At 36.9% G+C, this 13,410-nt stretch overlaps 1 protein-coding gene and 1 long non-coding RNA gene across 5 annotated transcripts; one reads left to right on the forward strand and one right to left on the reverse strand.

The window, feature by feature from the left end:
- Positions 1 to 538: 538 nt before the first annotated feature.
- LOC103724309 (KH domain-containing protein At5g56140) lies at positions 539 to 7,230 on the forward strand. Of its 4 annotated transcripts, none has more exons than XM_039116889.1 (7): positions 539 to 777; positions 1,530 to 1,615; positions 3,578 to 3,729; positions 4,631 to 4,750; positions 4,846 to 4,962; positions 6,379 to 6,522; positions 6,625 to 7,230. In XM_039116889.1, the coding sequence occupies exons 1-7, from the start codon at positions 668 to 670 to the stop codon at positions 6,772 to 6,774; spliced, it is 879 nt and encodes a 292-aa protein (XP_038972817.1). In that variant the 5' UTR covers positions 539 to 667; the 3' UTR covers positions 6,775 to 7,230. The 4 variants fall into 4 exon arrangements, with proteins under 4 accessions (XP_038972817.1, XP_038972818.1, XP_008813750.1 ...); XM_039116890.1 differs by having other exon boundaries at positions 4,649 to 4,750; XM_008815528.4 differs by having other exon boundaries at positions 3,581 to 3,729.
- Positions 7,231 to 8,950: 1,720 nt separating this feature from the next.
- On the reverse strand, positions 8,951 to 9,745 carry LOC120104928. Its single transcript, XR_005507278.1, has 2 exons — positions 9,478 to 9,745; positions 8,951 to 9,190 (listed from the first exon to the last, which is right to left on the reverse strand). It is a non-coding gene; the product is annotated as an uncharacterized LOC120104928 (long non-coding RNA).
- Between the last annotated feature and the right edge of the window lie 3,665 nt (positions 9,746 to 13,410).

Below are 13,410 nucleotides of genomic sequence, written 5' to 3' on the forward strand. Positions count from 1 at the left end.
CTGCTATAACGGCTCCCTCCCAAAACCCTTATTAACTGCTACAACGATCACAATCATTGTTACTTACCTTAAATAGCAACTTTTCAAATTCTTAATATCAAAGTAATGACTCCTATTATAACAGAAAATAATGGATAATGATAAAAAATAATAACATTAACTTTCCCTTTATTTTTATTAGATAAAATTATATATTATTTTTTGACTGTCTAATTATTTTTTGGACAAAATATTTAAAAATGAAAATATGAAAAATATTATTTTATTTAATACCAAAAATAATATTTACGTTATTTATCGCCGTTTTGTGAGAGAGAGAGAGAGAGAGAGAGAGAGAGAGAGAGAGGTGGGTGGGCCAGGGGGGAGAGGAGTTTATTACCCGCACCAATTAAAACTGTTGAAAAAACTTTTATTATTTCCTTTTTTTTTTCTTACCCTGCGGTAAACTGTAAATGGCCTGTCACTGTGTCCTCTCGCTCTCACGCTCCTTCTTACCTTCTTCTCTATTTATACCCCGGTTTCTCTTTTTCTCTGTATGCTCTCGCTCTCTCTTCCCACCTCCCCACGAGCCAGGCTTGGGAGCTCTTAGGGCATCGAGATCTCGACGGAATTCTCCCCTCGTGCGACCCGAACCTGGACGGAACCCGACGCCGACCTCGCCGGAACCATGTCTTCCGGCAGATACATGGCGTACTCCCCTTCTCCTTCGACCGCCCCCCACTCCCCTCACATCACCGGCATACGTTCCGCCACCAACGCCATCGCCGAGAAGGAGAAGTACGCCTCTCTACCCTCTCGAAATCTCTACGTATAATTTCGAAAAGAAACGCCGTTTTTGTCGTACTTTAGTCTTTGATCTTCCTAATTTTCTATCTTTTATATGGGGATGATCTTGGATCTTGGATCATGCACTCATTTCCTTGTTTATTGCGTTCTTCTATGGAGTCATGGTTGGTTCTCGGATTTTCTTTGGGCGACGAGACGCTTGTGGTTTGGAGATGTTACTTTTTTTTTTTTTTTTTTCTGTTGATGGTTTCGTGTTTTTTTCTATGTCTAGTTTGAGATCGTTAAATGCTCTTCTGTTTCTTTTGTATGTGGGATTACAGATTATGGACAAAATTCTATGTCAAAATTGAGATCTTTAGATGTCCATGTGTTTCTTTTGTTACGTGGGATTGGATTAGAGATTATAGACAAGATTCTATTCTTGCAGTGCTTGAAATTTGGTTTTGAGCTACTTTCTTTGTCTTTAAGATTTTGAGCTGCCTTTCTTTGTCTTTAAGATTTTGAAAGAGTTGATATTAGGAATCTTCTTTTCTTCTTCCTTTGATTATTGTTTTGACATCTTTTCTTCACAGGTTCTGCCTTTTCCTGTGGAAAGGTTTATGGTTTTCATCAGTGTCCGTGGTTTTAGTATTTAGTTGGTCTAATTGGGATTATACGGATAGTAACTCTCTGAATATATGGAGGCCATACAGCTTCTTTGAGTTTTACATGTACTAAAATGATAAGGGCAAATTGATTTACAGGTATCTGTCGGAGTTGCTGGCAGAGCGTCACAAGCTGAGCCCTTTTACGCCTGTGCTTCCACACAGTTATCGGCTGCTGAACCAGGGTGAGCTTAGAAGATAGAACCAAAGTTGTATCTCAATGTTTATCATTATGTACCTAGTGAACCAAGATGCATGATTTTTCATGTTTTTTTTGCATAATAATGCTTGCAACCATGTTGAATGCTCTTTTTTGGATGCCCCATTTTATGTGCTCTGGTTGGAGGGCTGTTTGCCAACATTCTCATTGTGTAGTGGAGTTTGAGTTCCACTGCTCTCCCCCATATTTGTCTTGGTTTCTTAATTTCTCTTGCTCTTTCTTGGGTGCCCGATTTTATCAATTGAACTATACTTTGCTTCAGAATGTTAATATGTTGGATCTTTTAGAACATCAGAGTATTTTGAGGAAGTTTCTTTTGTTACTCTTTGGTTGTTTTAGATGAGATACATGACTACCTGGAGATTTTTCTTATTTTCATATACAAAGTCAAAACATTGTAACTATATGTTATTGCTCCAAGGAATCCCCACAACTCAACGTCATTATTAGCCTAGAAATTATATTGTTATCTGTATCAATCTGTACTTTTGGAGTCATCAAGATGCAATTAGATTGAGAACTGTGTTTACATAATCGATCAAGCTTTAGTGGCATCGATATTTATTATAACTGCAATCAAATTACATGAAGACAATCTTTTTAGTTTATCTTGTTAAAAAAATTCCTGAATCCTTCTATAGCTTCCTTTGGGTGACGATAATACAATTGACATAAGTTGGTCTAGAACCCCAAAGTTCTCATTGATATTCAAGCATATATGTGGATGACTGTTGAAATAAAATTCTCATGGCATTTATTTTACTAGGGGGGAACAAGTGCAATAAATTGTTTAATTTGGTGTTTAGAGAATAATGTTCGCTCCTTCCTCTATTCCATACCCAAGATGTGGTCTAGGCTTTCTAGAGATAGAGATTGTGTGAATACATTTGCCCTTGATAAAAAAAGCTGCATATTTTGGTTGCTGTCACAGTCTTTGCCTTTTCCCATTACTGGTTATAGGAGTGCCTTTAAGCTCATGCTGCATGCTATTTGATAGGAGATCTGAAGGAAATATGAGTAACTTTCTGGATATGCTTGTGGTGATTTTGTATGATGTCAAGTTATCAGTTTGTGTTTTCGAAAGGAAACTACTTTTGGGATGGTGGGGACACTTCTTTCTGGTTTGTTTCTCTATCTACATTTCTCTTCCATTTTTTGGGAGATGCCTTCAGTCTTGGTTATATCTTTTGCTCCTTGCACCCCCCCCCCCCCTCCTCCTCCTCCTCCTCCTCCTCTTTGTCTCAGAGTAAAAACCCTCACAAGGTGTTTGGCAATTTCCTTTTTACTGTCAGTGTGTACACAGCCTCTGTATTATCATGATAAATAGAAATTCAACATGTTTACCTCTCAATTTTCTCATATTTTGTTTGTTCGATCTTTCTGAATTACAAGTCGTTTAGTTTTTTTCTCTTTCCATACATTTTATATCAAAATTTGATCTCGCCTCTGAAATATTTTGATTGATGGAATTTTTGCATCATTCATATTCTAAAACACTGCTCTGGGTTACTGAAATAAGGTATTTTTTAGAAGCTTGTCTATACAAATAGGTGCTGCAGTATTTGATCAGGTTTATATGTGTAATCAACATGCTTTTGATTGATCAACTGGAGTTCCTTTACGATGTTTATTTGCTAATATGGTCTTTCAAGGAACTTATTTGCTCCACTGTTGTCCTTTTTGGGACATACATATAATATATGTAACATGTGGCTATTTATTAATCATTCTAGTGGTTCTTTTCTATGCTCAAAATATTTTGAAAGTCCTATGGGTTTGACCTTAAATAATTAACAGGTAAGTACACTGATCTTATTTCTGATCTTGGACTAACCCATTCTGTTAGCAAATGACTGCATATACTTCTGACTAATTTCTTAACAGATGCTAACTAGTACGTCTTATGCTTGAAATTGACATTTTGAAGCAGAAATTTTGCGTATTACCATACTGTTGGGGAATGCATCTCTTTTAGATCAAAGTGGGCTTGAACATGGTAGCCCTCTGACCACTGGAGGATTACTTTCAAATGGAGGAGCAGCTGATATGAATGGGTGGGCATCAGCATTTCAATCAGAAGTATGGATACTAACCATTAACATAACTCCTCTTTGCATCTAATTTTACTGCTCAAGGTGGCGTTCTTAGGGTTTCATGCTAACTTGAATTAAATCGAACTGTTTGCATTCTTGACATTTAACACTTTGTGCTAACTTTACTGTTGAGTTGGAGGTCCCAGTATTCTTGATCTAGTTCTTAGTTCTGTAGTGAAGTTGTGTTAATTCTAATGTATATGACCGTTATTACTCTAACTGACACATCAGCATTTACATTACAAATCCGGAGATGTATGACCTACCTCAAATCTTATCATGATGCTATGATGTCCTTCCTAATAGAGATCGTCAAATGAGGAAATTGCAAACCTTTTTGCAGTCCTGATATAGCTTTAGCTTGTCTGTCTTTATGCAGTGTCTGTTGTGGATGAATTAATCTTTCCCTTGTTTCTTATTCTGCCGTTTGGTAACTATTTCCAGCTACTCTCGGTTCACCTTTGCTTATTCTTCATGAACTCACAGGATGAACCCAGCTGCAAACAGTTCGTTTCTGCAACTCTTTTGGATATCTGGGCAATGTTATTTGTCCTGAATGTCAGATGCACAAAATAAATGAAGTTTCTGTATAGGAGAGATAGACACTATTCTTGTTTGCAGTGTGCAAAATCATTGACAAAATATGAATTTTGTTTTCCCCTGGACCTTGTTGATGTCTCATTCAAATGTGAACTTCTTTTGCAACTGATTTACAGATAAACCATTATCCTATTGCGCATTTTGGCTTATTTTGGTTAGATTTTTAAATGTTATTCTCATACAACCTCAAAAGAATTATGTTGACATTTTTCATTCATCTTCCAGAATCATTATATATTATATATTGTAGCTTTTTGCTTGATCAGAACATCAGATGTAACATGCAGAGTTTGGGATTGTTGCAGCCTTCATCAGCACATGGTTGGCTTGGGTCTCAATGTAGTTCGTCGAATCTCATTGTCAAGAAAACAATCAGGGTCGATATACCTGTGGACAAATACCCAACTGTAAGTTAATTGTCCTTTTGCTTGGGTTTGACCTCAATTTATTATTAAGTTAGAAAGCATTTTCTGATGGATATTTCTCTTCATTGTTTGTGTAGTATAACTTTGTTGGGCGTCTCCTTGGTCCTAGAGGGAACTCTCTTAAACGAGTGGAGGCAAGTACTGAATGTCATATTCTGATAAGAGGACGGGGTAGCATCAAAGATCCTACTCAGGTATCAATTGAGTTCTGATAAGCACGGGTTCAGCATGCATGAATGCTTATATATGTACACTTACATCCACGTTTGCAGCACAAGTTGAAACTACATCTCAAGGAACATTCATTGCTAGGAGTCACAAGTGCATAGTCAGAATCTGCTTGAATACCTAGGGGATAGCACATTCTGATGTTTGGATGAAGTTATATACTAGATTTATGGATGATATAACTGCTAAGCCTAAAAGCAGGTCTATTGACACAATTTCAAAAATAATAAATTATTATTTGAAGGAAATGAAAATTTGCATGAGTTCTTCCTTAAAACACTGTGGCATATGCCATTCAACATATTCCTTTACCTTCCAGCTTTCATCCTTTTCTTATATGGAGAAATGAATGGTTGATTTTCATACTTACAACTAGAAAACGGTGTAGTAATGCTATGTGATAAGCGTGGAGTTTCTTAATGTGTTGGTCTACTAATAGGAAGGTTATTAAAAAAAGGCAAACTGAAAGCAGTCCTTTGAGAAAACCTGTCATTTCTGCATATATTGGTTGTATAATGGTATATGAGCAAGATTTCCTTAGCCATGTTTAGAAAGATAGGGTATTAACAATTCCATTCTACCAGAAACTTATAAGTTATTTTATGGATGAAGAAGAGGAAAATAGCCTTGGCAATTTCAGGGGATTACAGATGGAGTTATGAAAGGCATCATGAGGATGAATGCTGATTTTTATATTTCTCTTTTGCTGTATGTATGTTGGTGGACAACTTTATTTAGTGTCAAATCTGTTCTCTAGGATAAAAGAGATTTAACATTAGCAAATATTTGTTTACACAGTACAGTATAATTGACTCCAATGCAAAGTGGAAAGCAAAAGAAAAGTTGTTGGTTACCGTTACAACTAACTGAGTAGGTAATAAAGGGCGTCTGGTAGACAAGGCACCCACCATTGCTGGGTTTGAGAAGGGTCAGATGTACACAACTTTACCTCCACTGCGGAAAGGCTGTTTCCACATTCGAATCCATGACACCTACATTACAATGGAGCAACCTTAACATTGCGGCAACGATATCGATATTCCCCAATTCTGCCTAGTAATCACTAATGTGACATTCCATGTCAACGATAATGTCTAGTACCCAGTATTTCTAGAATATGAGCTGGAAGAGTTTAGCTTTATTGTAGCCCTCCTATTCATCATTTTTTTCCTCACCTTCTACTGCCTGTGGCCAGAAAGATGCCATAGCCCACTGGTGTATCCAAAGTATAATCATGTGATACTTCCTACTCTTGAATGACATACACACTTATTTTTAACTTTTACATAAATAGGATCTTTTAATTATAAAGGGACATTCCTTCGAACTTATGTTCTGATGAAACCAACATTCACTAATGTTAGTTTTGCTGTTTCTGATAGGAGGAGATGATGAGAGGAAAACCAGGGTATGAACATTTAAATGAACCCCTTCACATATTGGTAGAGGCAGAGCTGCCAGTTGAAATTGTTGATGCTCGTCTTATGCAAGCACGTGAGATCCTTGAAGATCTGCTCAAGCCTGTGGTATTGCAGTTTTCCCTTATCCAAATTCCAGCTTTTTTGTTTATTAGCGTTTAACAATTGGTCTTTATATTCATATTTTCTTTACTTTTTTTTCTAATGTAGGATGAATCCCAGGATTTCTTCAAGAAGCATCAGCTGCGAGAGCTTGCATTGCTTAATGGCACTCTCCGTGAGGAGGGGTCACACATGTCTGGTTCAGGGTCCCCCTTCCGCAATAGCCTTGGTATGAAGAGAGCGAAGACAAGGGGGTAGACTGAGTTTGTTGTTTGGTTGGCTCTCCTTGTGGAGCCATATTCTGTCTGCCTGGGTGGCAAGTTCTATATTGGGGGCTGCCATGCCATTATATGCCCTTACATGCCATCGTGGCAGAGGCACCAAGGCCATTCCGACCTCAATTTCTATCAGAAGTGTGTTTGTTGACATAATGCTATAAGCCAGCCATTTCGCGTTGTGTGAAGTTTGTTTTACATGTCTTAACAAGTCGGGGACAAAACAATATATATTCATCATGTTATGGTAATATGCGTTTGTGCCTGCTTTGCAGTTTTGTAATAGTAATGGGGATGTGCATAGAATAATGTCAGTTTTTGTAAAAATAGGGAGACAATAGTCCCCCAAACCAGGTGTTGATGGTACTCCATTTGTATAATTTTATCCTCGGTAAAGGTTTTGGCAGTAATAAAGTTTTGCTTGTGGTTATTCTGATTACCTGAGGACTCTCTTTCTACTGAAAAAAAAACTTCTTTTTTCTCAAAATATTGCTTGAGGGCTGCCCATTTATTACAGAACCAATTTTGATATTTCAAACGAAGGTTTGCCCTGGTCCCATGCTTGTCAAACATGGTGCAGGGTGGTAAGGGGGAAAGGTTGCAGAAATTCCTCTGAAATTTGATAGAAACTTGCGGAACGGCTACTTCTACATCTTCAGTGCAGCGAGGGGTAGAGATTGTAGTTGCTAACCGTGATAAATTATGTTTGGTTGGAGATTTGTGCATGATGATTTGCGGATGCTGTGATAGCCTGATATATTGAGTACCATAGTACTTTTGAACAGGGTTGTTCTTTATGATTTATAATTATATTATAAATATTGGTGCATTTTTCTTGGCTTTTTTTTTGTCAATTTTGCATCTTATATATGCCATGATAGACTGGCAATTTGATGGGTTTTCCTGGGTAAAGTTCAGCATGTCCAACTTTAAGTGCTACCATTAGAGGGATTGGCTAGTGATTAGACAATTAGGATGTGTGGACCGCCTTCAGGAGTCTCTGTGCCTTGCTACTATGCTAACTTTCTAGGCTTTGGTGATGATGATGCTTCTACTTTCTTCTTTCAACAGTAAAAGGTGTTAAATCCTACTTTGTCCCATATACTTTTCCCTTCCCCACCCACAGAAGCTTATGTCAGCTGAAATCGAACCTCCATCCTTGTCCAGGTGACAAAGGATGATACAATCCGAGCAAGCTTTTTGATTAATCCAAAATTCTTAGGGTTTGTGTAAATTATACCAAAACCAAGAAATCTATAAGACTATGCAAGCAGTGGCCTCTGTTATTTTCAGATTGTCGCTCTCCTGTTGATCCGATTGAGGATCAAAAGCCATTTAATCTAGTTATTCCATCCTTTTTCCAGCTTACTTATTTGGCAACCAAAATTGAATCACTTTTTCACTTTTCATCTTCCTATCATACTTACCGCACTTAATTTAGAAAATAATTATTTCTTAAAAGGCGAAATAATTTGATTCTCAATTGTCCAACTTACTTCATTTAATCCAACCAATTGCTGAAATGCAGTCTTAAGAGAAGAGCAATGATAACTCAAAATTTCACTCAAGGTGATAGCTTTCACTCTGCTCTATCTTCACAAGGTCAATTCAATAGGAGCGATGGTTAAGAAGGCTTTCACTTTGTTTTATCTTCACAAGGTCAATTCAATGGGAGCGATGGTTAAGAAAACCGTTATTGGTTGTTAGTCAAATCAGCTGAGTGATATTTAGTGTGAGATTCTGAGTTACTAACACATTTTTGATAAATTAATCATGATCTTTAAGAAGATTGTTATTGGTTGTTAGTCAGTACAAGTGAATTTGCAATATGATTTATGACTTTCTCTAATTTGACATAAGATTTGCATTTCAATAAAACATAATTTAGGAAGGGATGCTCCTAATTCAAAAATTCGCGCCATCTAATTCTCTGGATGTCTGAATAGAAACATTTTGTAACAATCTAGAATCTTACTAAAAAAAAACTAACTTAAAGATATTATTTAGGTTCTTTGATTCTATATAAGTATTTAGAATTTACCTAATGCATAGCTAAAATGGAACTAAACACATATCTATTTAGATCCTCATATTTTTATGCAAGCTTTATAATGATTCTTAATGCAGGACACTAGAAATACTAAAGAAATTAAATCGAATGAAAAAGAAACAATCACTTCAAATAATTTATTTCAAAGATATAAGTTTTCATTATTTTACAGATAATTGATTTTGGATATTGGCCAGATAACATGTGTATAACCTGATACCTTATTAGCATGTGTTTGCTAACAACCTCCAGCACCACAGCAACCTCCGCCACCACCCCTTCCACCCCAACCTCCAAGCGCCGCCACCTGCGGACTGCGGAGATGATCGGGTTGCTCCCATGCCGTCTACTGTAGCCGCCCCATATAATGAAAACATAATGGTCAATACAAGTGCAATAGCAATATATTTTTATTCACATGGTTGATCACTTTCTCTAATTTGACACAATATTTGAACTTAAACAAAAATTATTTTGTAAAAGGGTGCTGCTAATTTAATTTATGCAACTTAATTCCTCTTGATGCCTGAATAGAAATTTCATGCGAGCTTCATAATGGTTCTTAATGCAGGACGCCAGAAATGCTACGGAGCTCAACATGAAAAAGCAACAATCTTCAAATAATATATTTCTTACCTATAAGTTTTCAAATGATAGATTTCTTAGATATAAGTTTCGTTATTTTACACATCCGTAACTGGCTCCGGATAGCGGCCAGATGAAATATATATAACCAGCGGAATAACTGGTACATGCAGCTGCTTCCAATCGCAACGAGACCTGATGCCTTTATTGCCATGTATTAGTGCACACGCTCGGGACTTTAGCAACCTCCGCCGCCACCGCCACCGCATCCGCCACCGCCGCCACCTCCACCGCATCCGCCACCGCCGCCACCTCCGCCACCGCCGCCACCTCCGCCACCTCCGCCACCGCCACCACCATCGCCACCACCGCCACCGCATCCAGCACCGCCATCAACGCCACCGCAGCCAGCACCGCCATCACCGCCACCGCAGCCAGCACCGCCATCACCGCCACCACCCGTCCGACGTCTTTTACCCTTGCCACCCGTCCGACGTCTTTTACCCTTGCCATTCGATTTGTCACCACAGGCAAGGACGACCATGGTTATGACTACGGTGGATGCCGCGATCATGCAGAACAAGAACAAAATTGCTGGAAACTGGAAAACACCATCACGGCTGCTGCTGCCAACGGAGAGAGCTGCTTCTACGGTCCTCGCCATCTCGATCTTCCTCTACCTCCCTCAACAGGAATTCTTACAGGCCGCCGTGACCTCCAAGCCTTCTCGTGCCGTCTTCTAGGATACTTCCAGGATGCAACAAGTGGAAACTTACAACACGTTGAAATTTCTCACAGTTAACCTCCTCGCGGCGATATAGGTGTCTTGGAGAGAGGGGTTCCACATCCACTTAACGTCAAGACCGGATCAATATCCACTCAAAAAAGAAAAAAGAACGGATAAATATGCGATCATTTTCTGCCACCCATGTTAAGTTTGCATGTCATAATACCAGGGACTCTATGTTTGCTATTCAAAAACTACTGAAACTAGTTTTTTGATGGTGACTTCATCAAGATGTCAAACAATATGATTCAAGGTGGAAATAAATTCATATTTATGTAGCAACCCACATTCTTTAATTTCACAAATCCGTAGGTAGGATTCAAGTTCCGGTTTCTGGCCTCTCAAATCCCACGGACATTGTAGCGATTGGTGATCATCGTCCGCTATAGGGAAAGATGGCCAGAGTCGACTGTTTTACGTGCACGTAACCGGGTCAGCGGATACTGGAGCATATATTGCTTGCTTTCTGTCCATAGCTTCAATCCTCGGCATCCATTTCTAGTGACAACGGAAGGGGGGCACACTTGGCCTCGTTTGGATCTCTCCTCTATTAGTCAAATGCAACACCAAGGAGACGTGTGCACAAAGAAGAATTTAAAGACTTAGGAACTCTCTAGGGACAAAAATAATAGCTGTTTATTTATATATTTGTTTTCAAGTGAACTTGGGCCAATTTGTTTTTGAGATGAATAGAAATTTATGATATATCTAGGTCACAATAAAAGCTCATGTGGCTCAGTTGTTTTTCTTTTTTTTTTCTAAGGGGGCTCTTACCTGACCCGAGCAACTCTAGTTAGGGTTAAATATCAGCTTGGTTCAAGATATCAATCTTCGTTTGAATTTGATTTTTCAAATCGAAATTGATTATGTTGTTTATGGTAATATATTTTTATTATGCCACACTTCAAAAAAAAAAAAAATCATTTTCTGAATGATATGGAATCTCTCCTCCATTAGCTAAACGCAACATCAAGGAGATCTGTGCGCAAAGAAGTGTTTAAAGAAACTTCTTACATTAGGGAACTCTCTAGAAGGGACAAAAATAATAGCTGTTTATTTATTTATTTGCTTATTTTTGAATAAACTTGGGCCAATTTATTCTTGAGATGGATGGAAATTCATGATTTATTTAAGTCACGCTATAAGCTCATGTGGCTGGATGATTTTTTTTTTTAAGGTGGCTCTCATCTAACCCGAGCAACTCCAGTTAGGGTCGAATATAAGCTAGATCAGGCTTGGGTTAAAGTTATCAATCTTTGTTTGAATTTAATTCTTCAATTCAAAATTTATCACATTGCTTATGGTAATATAATTTTTATTATGCCACAATTCAAGCAGAAAAAAATATCATTTTTCGAAATGATATGGAATCTCTCCTCCATTAGTTAAACGCAATATCAAGGAGATGTGTTTACAAAGAAGTGTTTAAAAAAACTTCTTATATTGGGGAACTCTCTGGAAGGGACAAAAATAATAGCTGTTTATTTATTTATTTGTTTTTGAATGAACTTGGGCTAATCTATTCTTGAGATGGATGGAAATTTTCGATATATTTAAGTCACGATATAAGTTCATGTAGCTCAGATGATTTTTTTTTAAGGTGGCTCTCATCGGACCCGAGTAACTCCAGTTAGGGTCAAATATAAGCTTGATCAAGCTTGGGTTCAAGTTATCAATCTTTATTTGAATTTGATTGTTCAACTTGAAATTGATTATGTTACTTATGATAATATAATTTTTATTATGCCACAATTCAAGGAGAAAAAATATCATTTTTCGAAATGATAAGGAATCTCTCCTCCATTAGTTAAACACAGAATTGAGGAGACGTGTACACAAAGAAATGTTTAAGGAAACTTCTTATATTAAGGAACTCTCTCGAAGGGATAAAATAATAGCTATTTACTTATTTATTTGTTTTTAAATGAACTTGGGCCAATTTGATCTCGAGATGGATGGAAATTCACGATATATTTAAGTTACAATAGAAGCTAATGTGGCTCAAATGATTTTTTTTTGTTAAGGTGGCTCTCATCTAACTCGAGCAACTCCAGTTAGGGTCAAATATAAGCTTGATCAAGCTTGGGTTCAAGTTATCAATCTTTATTTGAATTTGATTCTTCAACTCAAAATTGATCATGCTGCTTATGGTAATATAATATTTTTTATGCCACAATTCAAGAAGAAAAAATATCAATTTCCGAAATGATATGGAATCTCTCCTTTATTAGTTAAACGCAACATCAAGGAGACGTGTGTGCAAAGTGTTGAAAGAAACTTCTTATATTGAAGAACTCTCTGAAAGGGACAAAAATAATAGCTATTTATTTATTTATTTGTTTTCGAATGGACTTGGGTGAGATGGATGAAAATTCATGATATATTTTAGTCACGATATAAGCTCATGTGGCTCAGATAATTTTTTTTTTTTTTTAAGATGGCTCTCATCTGACTAGAGCAACTCCAGCTAGGGTCAAATATAAGCTTAATCAAGCTTAGGTTCAACTTATCAATCTTTGTTTGAATTTGATTTTTCAACTTGAAATTGATTACACTACTTGTGGTAATAGAATTTTTTTTTATGCCACAATTCAAGGAGAAAAAAAATTATTTTCCGAAATAATATGGAATCTCTCGTCCATTAGTTAAACACAACATCAAAGAGACGTGTGCACAAAGAATTGTTTAAAGAAACTTCTTACATTGGGATACTCTCTTGAAAGGACAAAAATAATAGTTGTTTATTTATTTATTTGTTTTCAAATAAACTTGGGCCAATTTGTTCTTGAGATGGATGAAAATTCACGATATATTTTAGTCACGATATAAGCTCATGTGGCTCAGATAATTTTTTTTTTAAGGTGGCTCTCATTTGACAAGAGCAACTCCAATTAGGGTCAAATATAAGCTTGATCGAGCGTGGGTTTATGTTATCAATCTTTATTTGAATTTGATTCTTCAACTCGAAATTGATTATGCTGCTTGTGGCCATATAATTTTTATTATGCCACAATTCAAGGAGAAAAAATATCATTTTCCGAAATGATATGAAATCTCTCCTCTATTAGTTAAATGCAACATTATGGAGATGTGTGCACAAAGAAATGTTTAAAAAAGTTCTTACATTGGGAAACTCTCTAGAAGGAATAAGAATAATAGTTATTTATTTATTTATTTATTTATTTGCGAATGAGCTT

This window comes from Phoenix dactylifera, unplaced genomic scaffold (genome assembly GCF_009389715.1).
Source record: "Phoenix dactylifera cultivar Barhee BC4 unplaced genomic scaffold, palm_55x_up_171113_PBpolish2nd_filt_p 000143F, whole genome shotgun sequence".
NCBI lineage: Eukaryota > Viridiplantae > Streptophyta > Magnoliopsida > Arecales > Arecaceae > Phoenix > Phoenix dactylifera.

Excerpts from the sequence above, each read along its gene's own strand:
- LOC103724309 (XM_039116889.1), top strand. The coding sequence starts at position 668 with ATGTCTTCCGGCAGATACATGGCGTACTCCCCTTCTCCTTCGACCGCC. Across the intron at positions 778-1,529 it reads GCCATCGCCGAGAAGGAGAA|GTATCTGTCGGAGTTGCTGG; the intron begins GTACGCCTCTCT and ends ATTGATTTACAG. Across the intron at positions 4,963-6,378 it reads GCATCAAAGATCCTACTCAG|GAGGAGATGATGAGAGGAAA; the intron begins GTATCAATTGAG and ends TGTTTCTGATAG.